The sequence below is a fragment of the Nelumbo lutea genome, chromosome 3 (genome assembly GCF_056320005.1).
Source record: "Nelumbo lutea isolate HS-2025 chromosome 3, American lotus-T2T, whole genome shotgun sequence".
NCBI classification, from domain to species: Eukaryota; Viridiplantae; Streptophyta; class Magnoliopsida; order Proteales; family Nelumbonaceae; genus Nelumbo; species Nelumbo lutea.
Genome location: NC_142686.1, coordinates 113521228 through 113537755, shown reverse-complemented (window position 1 = coordinate 113537755; position 16528 = coordinate 113521228). Strand labels below are relative to the sequence as shown.

The 16528-nt window shown below is 37.9% G+C and overlaps 3 protein-coding genes across 3 annotated transcripts; 2 read left to right on the top strand and 1 right to left on the bottom strand.

Moving 5' to 3' along the window:
* The first annotated feature begins 1476 nt into the window (after positions 1–1476).
* LOC148867747 (uncharacterized) lies at positions 1477–2771 on the top strand. Its single transcript, XM_088980864.1, has 2 exons — positions 1477–1904; positions 1947–2771. Exons 1-2 carry the CDS (start codon positions 1477–1479, stop codon positions 2623–2625), a joined length of 1107 nt encoding a protein of 368 aa, XP_088836990.1. The 3' UTR covers positions 2626–2771.
* Positions 2772–3063: 292 nt separating this feature from the next.
* On the bottom strand, positions 3064–5562 carry LOC148867746 (putative pectinesterase 67). Its single transcript, XM_088980866.1, has 5 exons — positions 5102–5562; positions 4847–5009; positions 4568–4774; positions 3555–3784; positions 3064–3434 (listed from the first exon to the last, which is right to left on the bottom strand). Exons 1-5 carry the CDS (start codon positions 5383–5385, stop codon positions 3269–3271), a joined length of 1050 nt encoding a protein of 349 aa, XP_088836992.1. The 5' UTR covers positions 5386–5562; the 3' UTR covers positions 3064–3268.
* A 2783-nt stretch (positions 5563–8345) lies between these two features.
* Positions 8346–15176, top strand: LOC148867745 (DNA-binding enhancer protein-like protein). Its single transcript, XM_088976740.1, has 4 exons — positions 8346–8695; positions 9313–9368; positions 14618–14684; positions 14783–15176. The coding sequence occupies exons 1-4, from the start codon at positions 8567–8569 to the stop codon at positions 14861–14863; spliced, it is 333 nt and encodes a 110-aa protein (XP_088832866.1). The 5' UTR covers positions 8346–8566; the 3' UTR covers positions 14864–15176.
* Positions 15177–16528: the final 1352 nt, after the last annotated feature.

The following is a 16528-nucleotide window of genomic DNA, read 5'->3' as shown; positions in this document are numbered from 1 at the left end:
TCTCAAGGGAGGGTGAGGGAATGGCCATTCCTTCAAATAGGATTCCGATTCTACCCACCCAAACAGTTGGAATCAGAATGACCCATTCCGATTCCGATTCTAGACCCCTATTCCTACAAGCCAAATGGATTCCAAAATCTCAAACCATCTTCTACTAATTGCTAAAACCGTATTCAAACAAGCTTGAAACCTTGATATTTGAAGAAGGGAGTTCAATTGTATCAGCACTGTAGACCCAAAGCTGTATTTGGTTTGAAGGAAAAGGTTGTATAGGCTTCTCTACCTTTCCCTTTCCCCGCCATTTTCATTCAAACCAAACAAAGTGTAAGAGTGTTCCTTGGGAAGCAGCAAAGAAATAAAATAAATTAAATAGGTCGCATTGCGAAAGGAGCTAGCTAGTTAGAGTATTTTAGTCCAGTAACTTTGCATCATTCGAGTAGTGAAGGATCGATAGGGGTTTTGAAAAATTTTCAAAGTTCATGAAACATTTAACTGATGAAGATGATTGATATATGATAGGGAATTGTTAGTAATGATTCTAACTGATTTAGGGAAGAAATGAATGAGAAATTGAGGTTTCTGCGCTATTACAAGCTTTTCAAGCCATGTTCTATTCAAAACCAACGACCCCCTATACTTGCTTTGATATAGCATTGTTAATTTGTTATTGGGGTTTACTAGATTTTCTCTTTTTATATATTATCTTGTTTTACATTTATATAGAAAGATTGCAAATTTTCTCTTGAGTTTACAAGCTGCCTGAACATTGTAATTTGGTCGATCATCCAGCTGTGACCTCTGGTGGAGATACGTTCCTGCTTCCTTGCATTTAAATTACTAGGGACAGTGTGTCTATGTATTTATGTAGGTGGCGTTCTCTGATTGCAATTGCGCAGAGAAGCTGCGACCTAAGCCGCCCGAAGTGGTTAACATCTTAACATACACCCACATGCACCATGTGTACTTGTTTAGAGGCTCAATTAATACCACTTTCCATTCTCGTTCTTCCAAAATTCAAAATGTTATATAAACTTTTTGAAAGATAATATTTTGATTTTTGAGCAAAGCTTCTGACGCTGCGTACAAAGGGCGCACCTTTGCCTCTGCGCGTCTTACTGTATCCATTCATACACTTATGAAAATTTCTTTTTATTTTTTGATAAAATAATGGAAATTTTCCATGTTATAACTTATAATGACTGGATTTTTTTTTTCTTCTATATATGGGGAGCAGGGGACATAGAGTTAGTTGAGAGTTGGGACGATGTAATAATGGGTGCACTCCTAGTCAAACCGAAAAGACTTTTCCGGCTTCTAGGTTCTAGCCATGCAAACATCGTAAGCCACCGAATCATGTGGACGGTCGACTCTATCTCTATTGTGTGTGAGAGAGAGAGAGAGAGAGAGAGTCCCAACTATATGCATTCAATAGTTCCTCTTTATTTTATACTATAAATACACTTCTCCATCAATCCTATGAACCAACGAGCATTGCTACTAGGAGTATCTATTTCTCTCTTCAGAGTTGAGGGAGATATGGAGAAACCTTTCAAGAATGTTGCAGCATTATGTGCAACGGTGATTATGATGTTTTTGGTGGTAGGAATAGTAGAAGGACGCCGGGTTGAGAGAAAGGCGCTTGTTAATGGCCTAGGCGGAGGTTTTGGTGGTGGTGCTGGAGGAGGTGGAGGGCTTGGAGGTGGTGCAGGTGTTGGCGGAGGGTTCGGTAAGGGCGGAGGCATTGGTGGTGGTGCTGGAGGTGGTGGCGGTGGAGGCCTAGGAGGTGGTGGAGGTGCTGGTGGAGGATTTGGGAAAGGTGGTGGTGGTGGCCTTGGAGGTGGTTCAGGTGGTGGTGCTGGAGGAGGCATTGGCGGTGGTGCAGGTGCTGGTGGAGGCCTAGGAGGAGGTGGAGGTTCTGGTGGAGGCATTGGTGGTGGTGCTGGAGGTGGTGGCGGTGGAGGCCTAGGAGGTGGTGGAGGTGCTGGTGGAGGATTTGGGAAAGGTGGTGGTGGTGGCCTTGGAGGTGGTTCAGGTGGTGGTGCTGGAGGAGGCATTGGCGGTGGTGCAGGTGCTGGTGGAGGCCTAGGAGGAGGTGGAGGTTCTGGTGGAGGCATTGGTGGTGGTGCTGGAGGTGGTGGCGGTGGAGGCCTAGGAGGTGGTGGAGGTGCTGGTGGAGGGTTTGGGAAAGGTGGTGGTGGTGGCCTTGGAGGTGGTTCAGGTGGTGGTGCTGGAGGAGGCATTGGCGGTGGTGCAGGTGCTGGTGGAGGCCTAGGAGGTGGTGGAGGTGCTGGTGGAGGATTTGGGAAAGGTGGTGGTGGTGGCCTTGGAGGTGGTTCAGGTGCTGGAGGAGGCATTGGCGGTGGTGCAGGTGCTGGTGGAGGATTTGGGAAAGGTGGTGGTGGTGGCCTTGGAGGTGGTTCAGGTGGTGGTGTAGGTGGCGGTGCTGGTGGTGGTGGTGGCATTGGGGGTGGTGCAGGAGGAGGATTTGGGAAAGGTGGTGGCATTGGGGGTGGTTCAGGTGGTGGTGGTGGCATTGGAGGTGGTTCAGGTGGTGGTGTAGGAGGAGGATTTGGAAAAGGTGGTGGCATTGGAGTTGGCGGCGGCATTGGGGGTGGACAGCTATGAACTATGATAAAGTAAATGAGTTTGATAAAATTGAATTCCATGCAGCATGGACACTTAAAAATAGAGTTGTGTTATACCATTACGTATCTTTACTATAACTATTAATGTACGGTTATTTAATGAAAAAATAAAAGAAGGTTGGTTCACTGACTCTGACTCACTCCTTTTCTTTCGTCGTCAGAGCAAAAGGAGACTATTATCCTCTGCATTTATTCTGTTTCTTTGAATTTGTGGAATGTGGAACTTCAATTTGTCTGTCTGTCTGTCTGACATTCAAATATATATGTAGATCTCCCCCACCTTGCGCCGGCCGGCCAAGACCGGCGTCAGTAGTCCTTCATCAGTCATCAGGTCCATCGGCTTTAAATTAGCCTTTCGTCGGAAAATTCAGTCTTACCAAATCCGCCACATTTATTAATAACTACTGGGAAACGAAAATAGTCAGCAAAAACAACTATCAATTTCTATGGGTAGATGTAAATCAGAGGATTTTCCTCCTCTCTCTCTCTCTCTCTCTCTCGTCATTAACTACTTGGTCAAAAAAGAGTAATTGATTTACACATATCTAGCCATATAAATACTTGTCCTTACCATTAAAATTGATGTTCAGAGCCTGTATAGCTGTGATAATTAAAAGATTAATCTAATCTAGTTCTATTTTATAAACAGGCAACCAGTCGTTTCCGTCGACGAAATCAATAGATAAGAACTTAGCAGCTTCTTCTTCCTTGAGTTGTCGAGCCCACGGTGCTCGTTCTTCTGTAGCAGCACCTGGTCCATGGCAATCGTACTCCGCATGAAATAGATGTCTGCAGTTTCAGACAGACAATTAATATTTAAAAAGTAATTACCAGTACTAATTAAAAATGAAAAGGTTAATATATATTTAATTAAAATTGATGTGATATATGAATTTCTTAATTACGTACTCTGTGCTGCCATCGTAGCTCCACTTGGTCCAGCCCTGTGGAGCTATGGTCCTAGAGACCACCCTTGAATAGGCACCCTTTGCTCTTCCCAGATACACTCCGCCGATTCCATAAACCTTCCCCTTCAAGAACACAAACCCACTATCATCGTTCTCGTTTTGCCTGTTCTGTGCTGTGATAGACCCACTAATCTTTACTCGCGTGTCGGCGATCACAAATATCTCACAACTCTGCATGCATCCATGGGGTTCAGCTATTGTCAACACAAAACAGAACATCTATCAGAACATTTTTTTCCCTTAGTTTGCACAGTGAAATGAAGTCCGATTCCTGTAGGTTATTTAGGCTCACTTCGGGAAGAGTACAAAAATCAATTAGGTTTTGTACTATACATATTTGTATTTGTACTCTGAGACTTAAATGCATGGGTAAATGCAATTATTCCTACAAATGTATTTACTCATGTAAAATTGTATGATGACCATTTTATCTAAAAAATTAATATCGTCAAGAGATAATGTTGCCTAATCACATATTAGCAAGTTTTTACATGTACATATAGGTAAGTGATTTACCCAAGTCTCGAATAGATATTATTTGCCATAATTGTTAGAGAATATCAATCTATTCAAGTACCTCACCTAACAACTAAACTTTTAGGTGGAATGGTTCTTTAACATGATACGAGAGCCATTTTGGCTAAATATTGGTCTATTGTTCCATCCTCATTACCCCAATTAATTAAGTTTCGGCACAAGATATGAATAGGCTTGTGCTTATTCACACTTCAAGTCCAATGGGCTTTTAGGTTAAATGGTTATTCAAGACTAATAAATGAACTACTTGCCAATCATATTTCTTTCTTGATGACCCATTAATATTGAAATACAAATTCAGATTTTTTTATTTTTCATGATACCCACCAACTTTCCCACCCCACTTTTGGAAAGCAAATGAGGCCGAAAAAGAAAATAAAAATACCCCAAGGCAAGAGAAACAATGGCAGTACTCACAAAGAAAACAGACTGGCCTTGGCCAAAGATGAAATCGATGGAGCCTTGGATGTAGCAATTATCGTAATAATGCCTGCCTTTGTGATCAAAGAGGGTGTTGTGAGTACTGTAGAACGCACAGTGGTAGAACGCAACCTTGTCTGCTCCCACAAACGCTGCCACAGATTGATTCTGCGACGTAAAGGCGACCCCAACTGGTGCATCGTTCTGTAAACAACAAACATTAGAGAGATCGATCGATCGAGAGAGAGAGAGAGAGAGAGAGAGAGGGTCATCAACCTTGATGCTGATGCCAAAGGCAATGAAGTGGGAAGCTTCGACTTTGAGCGTGGCGGACTCCAAATTGTTTTCGGAGCTTTGAGACCAAAGGAGGGACGTCTTTCCCTTTCCATTTCCTCTCAAGAATATGTATGGCTTTTTCTCTGGTACATGAACCTTCTCTCTACGTTTATCCAACACAATTATATTAATATATGATCATCACAACTTGATTCTTGAACACGAGGAAAGACAAATCGGTGCAACAGATCTCACCTGTACACTCCTTTTCGTATATGAATGATGATCCACTCAGAGTTGCCTTCTGGAACAGAATCAATAGCGGCTTGAATTGATTTGAATTCACCATTACCATTGATATCAACCTTTATTGTACGGTTGGTGCCAATCTTCTCCGTCAAGAGAGGAGAATCAATGACCCTGTTCGCACTCAAACCATAAACAACATCATAGAAACCGATTGAGAGAAAGAGGACAACTGAGATAGCAACGTGAATCGTTGGAGCGACGAGAGGATATGACGACAGCGAGGACGACATCTTGGTAAGATGGCATTACCTGTTAATCCGAATGAGTTAAAAGAGAATGGGTCATTGGGACTTGTGACAAGATTTATATAGCTTAAGCCAAAGCCATTGTTTTTTTTTTTTTGTCTCTCCACTGCAAGGGTTTGGCCGTTTGGAAGTGGAACTCGGACAATTTGGTGTTGGTATGGTGGGGAAAGTTTGCCTCAAGAGGGTTAATGACCATTTCTTCTGCGGTCCTCAAGTTATTTTAGGTTTAGAAAAACATGGATGGATGGCCTCTTCTGCTCCCTTACCCCAACTATTTGCAATTCTAGAGAGCTCCATTATTTCCTTTCTAAGTTTACGGAGTTGCCACCTCAGCATGTTTTTTCTCTCCTTTTATTAGGATTTAGGAAACTAATAAAACTCACATTCTTTGTAAAACCCAATCCTTGCTTATGTAATGACAATCATAAAGTCCTCTCCTATAGTTTTATTTTAAGAAATAATTCCCCTGAGTTTTTGAGAAACTTAACAAAAACCTCTCTCACGTTACTGTTTTAGACAGAAACCGTTAGATTGATTGAAGAAAAAAGCATATTTCAATAATTTTGTATGTAAAATTACTGAAATAATAATTAAAATTAAAAAGGTTTTTTGTTGAGATCAATCTTTGGGTCCCTTCTTCCCCTTTGTTCTCTTACCAGCCCCTCTCTCTCTCTCTTCTTCTTCTTCTTCTTCCCCTTTGTTCTCTCTCCCTTCCCATGCAATAAAGGTCTCAGCAAACATAAACCAACAAGCGAAAGAGATCAATCTTTCAGCTTAAACATGTACGACAACATTTCTTCCATTGGGTTCAAGTGCATGATCATGTTTTGTAATTCACACCGACCGGTACTTGGAGCAACATGGATGTACCTTCGATTTCAAGGCGTTAGGGAGGGAATCCATCGCTAAAGCTGGATAATAGTTGATCCAATGGCTGAGCTCTTGACTACAAAACCCTGAGTGTAAGGTGACACCCTTTGTAGACTAGGAGATTAAAATCATGATATCTCCACAACTCAAACCGAAGAGATGTTGTTGCTTCGACGGACAATTTCACCTTCTAGTAATTTGGCTTCCATGTCACTGGTTTGCTAAGAAAGTGAAAATTTTGAATTTTTGAGTTTTGAGTGTTGAGACTTGAGAGAGGGAGAAACGTCTCTCTTGCCTATCTTTTAGCTTTAACATCTACGACAACGTTTCTTTGGGAGACATAAAGCATTTCCCAAGCGGATCCAAGGGGTTGTTCCAACATTTATTGGATAATTTAGGGTTTCGTTATCAAGATGTCACAACGGCTTCAATCCTCGTTCGGAGCTTCATCTTCTTCTCGACCAATCGACTGGATAATCCTAAGTTAAATACTTTGCAAATCCATGTTCCCATGGGGTCACTTGCCTAGAATTGCAGCCCAGTAGCGCTTGGGTACCTCCACCACACCCAAATATTCCTCCCACTAGGGGTGTCAATTGAACTGGATTTGGTCCAATCCGGTCCAGTCCAATATGAGTCCATTACAAATGGACCTGGTCCAATCCAGTCCAAAGAATATTTGGACCATTTTGGACTGATCTAAAGATTGTCCAATCTGTTCAAATTCCTGTTGGTTTACATTGGTTTCAACTCAAACATAGTCCATTGACACCTATGTTTTTATTTTCTATCAATGGATCAGATATTGACTCAATCCAATATAAATTTATTATGGATAGACCAGGTCCAATCCAATATGTCATATTGGTCTATCTGTCCAATCTATCCAAGTTCAATGTCTTATTGGTCTGTCTAGAAGGAGTCCAACCTCACCTTATTCGTAGATCTTTTGTCTCGATATAGAAAAAGTGGGCTATTTTGATCCCAATAGAAATAGGGCAGACACATGGTAGAGTCCAAAGATGAGAGTTAAAAGCTTTGATCCCCTTCAAGTGTTTTATGATATCTAGTTTAATAACATTTCAGATCAATGTCTTGTTTCAAAAAGAGAAGAAGAAGGAGAAAGAAAGAAAAAAAGAGAAAGAGAGAAGAGAGAGAGAGAGGTTGGAGGATGAAGGGGTGCCGGTAGAAAGGAAGGGGACGAGGTAATATTGGGTATTAAAAGATTTTTAAATGCCATGTGTGTATGGGTTTTGACGAAATATTAGCGAATGTTAACGATAACGGTAGAGCTAGTAAAAAAAGTAGGGGTACTGTTAAGTAATAGTTAGAAAAGTATGGTTTAATTTACTTAATTAAACCATAAGGGTAGTTTAAGAAATTTACCCTTATATATCTATAAATTATGTATACAAGTCATGTAGGTTGTACAATTGATCGGTTTAGTTCAAATCAAGGACCTAACTGACTATTCAGTTTTACCATTTCCTCTAATTGAACCGGTCCTAATCGAATTTGGTTCGGTTTGGTTTGTTTGGGCCTTGGTTCCACATAAATGACAAGCATTTAATAAGTATTATTGATGAAAAATGGCCTCAAAACCCAATGGTTTTAATTAATTAACTATTAACTATTATTAATTTAAAGTTAAAATGGCCCCAAAGTCCAATGGTTTTAATTAATTAGCTATTGTTAATTAAAAGTTAAAATAAACCCAACCTATTCCAATACAAAATTAGTGAATTGGACATTTTTTAAAATAATTAATGATTAATAAACAATTAATCACTAACAAACAATTAATAATAAGTCTAGGTTTTATTTAACTATTATTAATTATTTATTGAGAAATATAATAATTAATTAACATAAAGTATTAAATAAAACATTAATATTTAATATATTGAACTAAATAACAGCATTAATTCGATTTTTGGTTCGATTCCATTAAAAACTTTAATCCAACCGAACCAAAACTGAAAACTGATTTTTTTTAGAAAATAAAAACCAATCGAACCAATAGTCAAATTAACTGAACCGAATTAAGTTATTCGGTTTGGTTATGTTCGATTTTCGATTTATCAACCGAATTTGAAGACCCTATAATCATACGATCCGAATTCTTTTCGAAACAGATAAATCCGATGGGATTTACATATCCGATTCGATCCGTTTGCAGCCCTACTAGGTTGTGATTATTACAGGGGTGAGAGGCCTACAGCTCTTCAGCGACGAATCCAGTAGCCGAGTGAAAAGAAAATTGCGCGCCTTTCTGGTTCGACTAGCACTTGCAGCAATGGAGCTCGCAGACGAAGGTGTCGAAAAAGTAGTTGATTCAAAGGATTTGCAACAACAGAGCAAGGCCCTCGACAAGCTTACCGATCGTGTCGAAGATCGTCAACTCGATTCAACCAGAGTCCAAGAGGTTAGCCTCCGTGTCTATTATCCTCTGCCCCCGTTAAAGGCTTAACTGAGAATGTTAAACGAGTACAAGGAACACAAAAACATCTCGATCAATTACCTAGCTGTCCTAAGCAAATCCCTATCTCTCACTCTTCATTTTTTTACCAACCCTTTTTCTTTTGTCTCAGATGATTTTAGTCCGCACTCGTCTTCTTTTTTATGCGCTCTTATTGTATCTCAGTTCGGGATTTCAGGCTTTTAGGGTTCTGTCCAAATGGATGCTCTGAATTCATATTCTTGATTGGCTTTATCTTATCAATGGCTTATTTTTTTCCAGATAATGCGGCTTTCTTTATTTCTTATATTTTGCTCTGTTGTTTCAGGATATTGTATTTATGTTTCTTTTCAAAATTTGATATTCTTTTTCATGTTATTTTCTCTCTTTTTTGGTTCTAACTAAATTCATAGTATCCAAGTTAACCTTGATTTTTTTTTTCTGTGTATCATGTGATGGCTTCTTCTTTTTCTTGGTTCTTTGCTCAAGTAATCATGAAGGGCGTCTGAAATTCTTCTAGGGCTCTATTGAATTTATGCCTTGATTGTATTTACGGTTAATCTCACAGCTGTGGTGACATGCAGGCTATGGCGTCAATTGCCGCATCTGCTGAAGCTGATTTGAATGCCATGAGAATGAGGTGTGTGTTCTATGTGATCAATATAAATATATCGATATCTTATCTTTTCTATGTTCATTTATGGCATTTTCTGAAATAAGTACTTCTCGCTGAGAATAGAGATAGTACAAGGCAATGTAGTTAGTAAGCCCAAGTTTGTGTGGGTTGGGGGGAAGGCTGGCAAGAATTTTGCATTCTTATATTACTAATTCACTTTATCTATTTTTCATATAAATATATAATATATTAATTATTAAGTTTTTCTAGTGCTGCTTTGAATTGATGACCATGACATACAGAAGAGAGAGAATGTGGATATCAATTACTAATGACCATTAAATTGCATAATATAATAAAACTAACTTTCGAGGAAGAAATGTCTTAGTTCCCACAGTACTTGTTTGAAACAATTTAGTGGAAGCATAGTTTAAGGCGCAAGCCGCGTGACCTAGGTGATCAGCCTTTTTTTTTTTATAATCTTGTTCGTTGTCTTGATGAATTATATGGGAGTTGTTACAGCTTTAGGTGTAGTGTAGCTGATTCATACAATATTGTAACAGGGATAATCATTATCATCGTTGTTGGTGTCACCCAAGCCTTATCCCAACTATATGGGATTGGCCACATGAATCGTGTTTCACTAGTCTGTTCTGTTTAATGCTACATCCTTTGTTAAATTATTGGCAATTAAATCATTTCTTACTACTTCTAACTATGTCTTTTTTGGTCTATCCCTTGCCCTTCTAGTCCCTTCTACTTGCATCAAGTCAATTCTTCTTACCTATTGGATTCCTTCATTGGTGTGGTGATTACATTTGTAGTTTCCATGGATATTTGTTGGAAGACAACTTTTCTTTTGATCATAATAAAATTATATAGTTCTTGTCGTATAATTTTGCTTCTTTCTTAAGAAGGTAAAGTATTGTATTCTATTAATATGCCAAAAATAGAAATTGCAATAGCCTGTTGTACATTGAGAGACTGAACATTTGGGATATACAAAAAGAGAAACATATATAGTGTCAGACAAAAGATGGTCCAGCTTCCAATAAAAGAACTAAGATGGACTCCCTGAATGTGCTTCCATACACCTAACCAAGAACATAGTAGCCCTTTGAGTTTTTTTTTTTTTTTTTTTTTTTTTTTTTGTCTTTTCCATTATCAGTGTACTTAGACTGTGTAATCGCCATCCTTGAAACAGCTGCAACAGTATTTTGGGGAGACAAAACTGTGCTCCAAAACATAAGATTGCTAAAACTCAACTGGTGTTAGAATTTGCAATGAATGGAATTTTGTTACTTAAAGGGCAGATATCACAATTGAAATCCATTCCTCTTATCAAGAAGAGAGTGGTTTATGGAGTTATTATAGTAACTTGAAGAGGAAATTCAGATGGCTGATTCAAGAGATGGAAGTTAAAATCAATTGGGTAAAAAGATCAGCTAATTCTTTTGCTGATGGGTTAGCTGAACAAGGGGTGGACAGGGATGTCATGTTTTGGACACAAATGTAACTTAATTTTTTTCTTTCTTATGTTCTCTCTTCTCTCTTGTTTCTTCTCTTGGGGCTCATAATTTAGTTGGGAGATAAGAAAGTTTGTCTTCCTCTTTGTAATTATTGTGATAATTAATGAATTGTGTTATTGATAAAAAAAAAGTCTGTAGTTGAACACCATTCAAGAGTAGCAGTTCAGACTAGAAGATTCCAACCCAAAGGAAGATATTTCCCTGCTTGTGAACCAACTTATTGTATAAAGTCTGAATTGAAAACTTTCCGGATTTCTCCCATGACCATACTCATGCATCGGCCTCTAAATTATTGGGTTTTATTACTTAAAATCAACCTTAACAGCTAAGTCATTGGATTGATTTCTCAATCATTTAAGTTTTTTTTGAAAATTCCTGATTAGCACCCTGTACTTTGGGCTTAGTGCCATTTTGGTCCCTGAACTTTAAAACACAACAATTCAGTACTGGAACCTTCAAAACGTGCCAATCCAGTACCTGCTGTTAACCAGCCGTTAAGTGGCATTTGAAAAGACAAAAATACTCTTTGAGTGTCATCAAATTCTCTTTATCAACCATCCAAACGTTGACAAAAATGAACAGTCCCAAATCCTTGACCCCAACTTTCTTGAATAGAAGAGGCAAGGATTTGGGACTGTTCATTTTTTGTCAACATTTGGATGGTTGATAAAGAGAATTAGATGACACTTTATCTTTTCAAAGGCCACTTAACAGATGGTTAACAGGTTGGTTAACAACAGGTACTGGATTAGCACGTTTTGAAAGTTTGAGTATTGAGTTGTCGCGTTTTAAAGTTCAGGGACCAAAATGACACTAGACCCAAAGTACAGGGTACTAATCGGGAATCCACCCCCCTTTTTTTTTGTCTAAAGTAGGGCTCCAAATCATCTCATTATTCACCTGTTCATAAAGTCCTCTATCACAGCATTCTAATTCATAAAGTGAAGGATTTGGGACTGTTCATTTTTTGTCAACATTTGGATGGTTGATAAAGAGAATTAGATGACACTTTATCTTTTCAAAGGCCACTTAACAGATGGTTAACAGGTTGGTTAACAACAGGTACTGGATTAGCACGCTTTGAAAGTTTGAGTACTGAATTGCCGCGTTTTAAAGTTCAGGGACCAAAATGACACTAACAGGTTGGTTAACAACAGGTACTGGATTAGCACGCTTTGAAAGTTTGAGTACTGAATTGTCGCGTTTTAAAGTTCAGGGACCAAAATGACACTAGACCCAAAGTACAGGGTACTAATCAGGAATCCACCCCCCCCTTTTTTTGTCTAAAGTAGGGCTCCAAATCATCTCATTATTCACCTGTTCATAAAGTCCTCTATCACAGCATTCTAATTCATAAAGTGAAGGAATCTTTCTTGTGGTGTGAAGCCCCTACACCATCTCTCAGTTCATATTGCTTTTTCCAACCTTATACTTGATTTCATTATGAAAATCAGGCAGAATTTTTTGGATGCCATTCCAAACTGCACAACCCATAGGAGTCAAGGCTGGACAAGGGTCCCATGCTCGGCTTATAAGTCCATATTTTCCTGTAATTACCTTTCTCCACAGGCTTTCTCCTTCCCTGTTGAACCCCCAGCACCATTTTCCAAGAAGATATTTGTTTATTTTCCTGAGATTTCAGATATCCAATCCACCATATTTTCTTGGCTGGAAAACTTTTCCAATTTACCAAGTGAAATTTAAAGCTATCTTTCCAACCAGCCCATAAGAAGGTTCTCGTCTTCTTTTCTAGTTGCTTTGCCTCTGAGAAGGAATTTGAAGTAAAGATAAATAATAAATTGGGAGGGATGATAAGACACTTGTTATCATGTGAACCATTTTGGTAATTCTTTTGTTTTCCACATAGCCAGGTTTCTATCAAATCTCTCAAAGACAGTATCTCATATCTTCATTGAATTGCATTTTGCACCAAGAGGCAAGCCACAAGCCTAGGTGTGTGGTGGGGAGCTTCCTAATGCTGCTGCCCATTACTTCAGCCAATTGGTTGGCCATGTTGTTCTGACTAGAAATTGTAGAAAGAGGTAATGCTAATGTGGAGATGGTATAAATGAAATGTAATGGAACAGATAGCAGAGATGGTATATGACTTGTGGTCTTATGGACATATTTTTTATGTAAGCAAATGTGAAAACTAACTAGCTCAGTTGGTAGAATATCTCTATATTATCATTGACAGGGTTGGATATGTAATGTTAATACACTATTTAAAGGCAAAAAGAATCTGTGATAAACTCCTTTCTTAATTGGTATGCAGTTTTGGATATGCATTTGGGATTCAATGATTGCATTTTAAATCTGTCCAGATGTTGTATATTAGGTAATACTTTTTGATCCAAGAAGTTTGAAAAAAGAAGGGTTGGGTTTTGAACCAAAAAATGAATACTTAAATGATTGCACCTTTCTCTAAATTCATGAATACTTTAAAAATCTATGTTTAGAGTATTGCTGAACCTTGGACGTCAAATCAAAACTTAACTTGGTATAACGGTCCATGGTTGTCAAGGTGCTAAGGCTGGATGACAGTGGAGTGCCTTGTTGCCTAGGTGAATAGGCACCTACCTAGGTATTGTCTAATGTGCTCACTTTTAATGACAGAAAAATCAAAGAGCTATCCAAGTTTTGAAAGCCTTTGCTTATCTGAAGGGGGTTTATTTGGGGTCAGCCCCTCTGAGAAGGTGAAAAAGGCTCATAAGAGGAGCTTAGTGAAGGATTCTGATCAAAGTGCCAAAATAGAGTCCATGGATAAAGCTTGATTGGTACTAGAAGGGAGAACAGTTTATGACAATAGTGGGTTCTTATTTATATGTGAGTTGGATAGGGCTTTCTCTTTCTGGGTTGAGTTTGTGTTTTTTTCTGATAGCAAAAATATGGAGCTGAAGATCGGGGGTGATGAAGTTGTAGCAATGTTTGATGCCGATTTGGGAGAAAATGAGTTTTTATTATATTGGCATGGAGTATTCTTGTTTTCAGGAGTAATAAGATTTTGTTTTGATTGAAGGTTGTGCTGCTGTTATTGCTCTGTCTCTGTCTCTGTCTCTCTGTCTCTCTCTCTTTTCAGGCGATTTCTTATTACCTTTTTTTGTATTTCCTTTTCTCTTCTAATGAGTTTTATTTTACTATTAATTTTTGTCTTAGATAAGCCTTTATTAAACAACTTATAGCATGTACAAGGCGTTGTGTCAGCCACTTTGGTACCTCTTAAATTGAATATTGGTTTTCTAATGTAGTGGTGATGTATATCCTTGGTTTTTATTTTTGGGGAAATCTCTTATACTACCCCTAAGTTTTAGGAAATGGACTTATACACCCCTACTGTTTGCAAAATCCCTTAAAGTACCCCTAATCTTTCTGATAATTGATCTTAATTCTACCCCTATTTTGATGGCATTAAGGGAACGTGATGGTGTTAAGGGATTTCGCAAACAGTAGGTGTGTATAAGTCCATTTCCTAAAACTAGGGATAGTTTAAGAGATTTCCCCTTTATCAATGTGTCATACATCGTAATCTAGAGAAAAATCTGCATATTTAAGAGGTTTTATTTATTTTTTTATGGTTTGATAATTGAGATAGTGATGAAATGGGATCTTTTCCTGACTGCAAACCTATTTCATCAAGTAAGCATTTCAACAGTGAAAACGTATGAAAATTCTTTTTGGGACTTTGTATCCATTTATGTTTACTTCAAATTTCTGGTACTTGAAATTTCTACTGACACCACACAGGGAGAAAGAATTGGCTGCTGTTAAGATCAACGCTGCAGATGTTGACATCATTGCAAGTGAACTAGAGGTTGGATTCCTCGTCTCCTGTGTTTAACTTGTAAACGTGCCCTTGTAACAATGGTGGTCTTGTTCAAAGTTCTAATTTGTTCTATTTTATGGAAACAGTTGGACAAAAAAGTGGCTGAGAGAACACTCCGAGAGCACAAAGGGGATGCAGTTGCTGCCATCCGCTACTTACTACGCTAGGAAGATTATGAACCATAACATACAATGATGGATCCAATGTTACAGAAGCTCCGTAATGAAACCTTCGAAATGCAAGCAGAAACGACTTCTTTATTGGGAAATACATTTACAGTCTCATTTATAGATTTATCAGCACCATGAAATCCGTTTAGTATTCAGAATGTCCTAACATATTTAGTATCTTATAGTTTACCCATTTGATACTACCTTCTGATATTGTTTATTACAATATCAAGGGAGACACGATTGGCCCAAGAGCCAAAAATTGATGGACCATCACTTGAATTGGATGTTAGGTTGATTACTTTGGTCATGAACGGTACTATTTCCTTTTAGGCCATGTTTTTTTTTCGGAGACGTATTTACTTGGGTAAATGCACTTACCTGGGTAAGTGTCAAGTGTTGGGTAAGTGCGTTTACCCATGTTTTTTTTTTTTGTTTAATTTATTCAGGTAAATAACATTACTTATTTTCTCATGTTCTTTTTCCACACCCATTTTCCTTGGTAAGTTGTTATTTTTTTCACCTTTTGCCAATTTTACCCTTTCACCATTAGCTTTTCTAGAAGGGGAAAGAACATTTTCTAGTATATGTGAACCACTCAATTTTTTTTTTTAGATGAGAACCACCTAAAATTTATGACGTCCTTTTATGGCACATCTTGATAAAGATCTACTTTTGCAATTTTTTACCATTATCTTGTTGCTAACTATAGTTGAAACTGTTGGTTAGAATCTGACTGAACAACATTTTTCGAGTTTGGGATGGTAGCATTCACATCATCCTCACAAACGTTAAAATAATCTCTGCATTCAACAGTTGGAATCTAACTGAACAATAAGGCTCTGGTTGGATATGGTTATTGCACATCATCTCTCCTGCACATAAGTTCAGAGATGATTACTGCACATCTCTCCTACCCTATGCACATCTGTGACAAATTAAACAAGAATCAAATGAAATATGAGAATCTAAACCATATATTTGCATATGGATAGAATACTCATGCATACGATATCTGAGAATGAAATCAAACATGACTAGCATGGTCAAATGAAAACCATAAACAAGCATTATGACATTATGATATAATGTAATGGCTGATTTGTTCATGCTGGCATTAGTCTCTTTTTTTTTCCTCTTTTTTAGGTTGTAATTTTTTATCTTTTTATCATTTTATTTCTAATCTCTTCTAGTGGCCATTGCTTGGTTTAGTAGTAAAATCTTAGGCTAGCAACCATGAAAATGCAGCTTCGAGTCTAAGAGCAGCCTCTTTATGCAATAAATAAATAAATAAAAGTAATGCCAAAAATTATTTGGGACCAACATTCTGTAATGACCTTTCATTCCTCATCTCTTCTCTTTATTGTTAACGAAGTGTTTTTTTCCTTAATGAGAAAATACTACCAAACTTAGTCGCCCTTTGCATGTCCTCTATCTAGACTATTTTACAAAATGTCAAATCTTTATGTTTTTCTTAATTTTCTTAATTTTCCTGTCTTGAGAAATTTTGTTTAAACTTTAAACCTATCTATCTCAAATCCATCTTCACCTCTCTAGACCTCATTATTGACCCTACAAACATTTATTAACTAATTTTCTAAACATGGACCATACCTATTTGGTCAACAACTTTTTTAAATCCCAAAATAAATTGATGAAAAC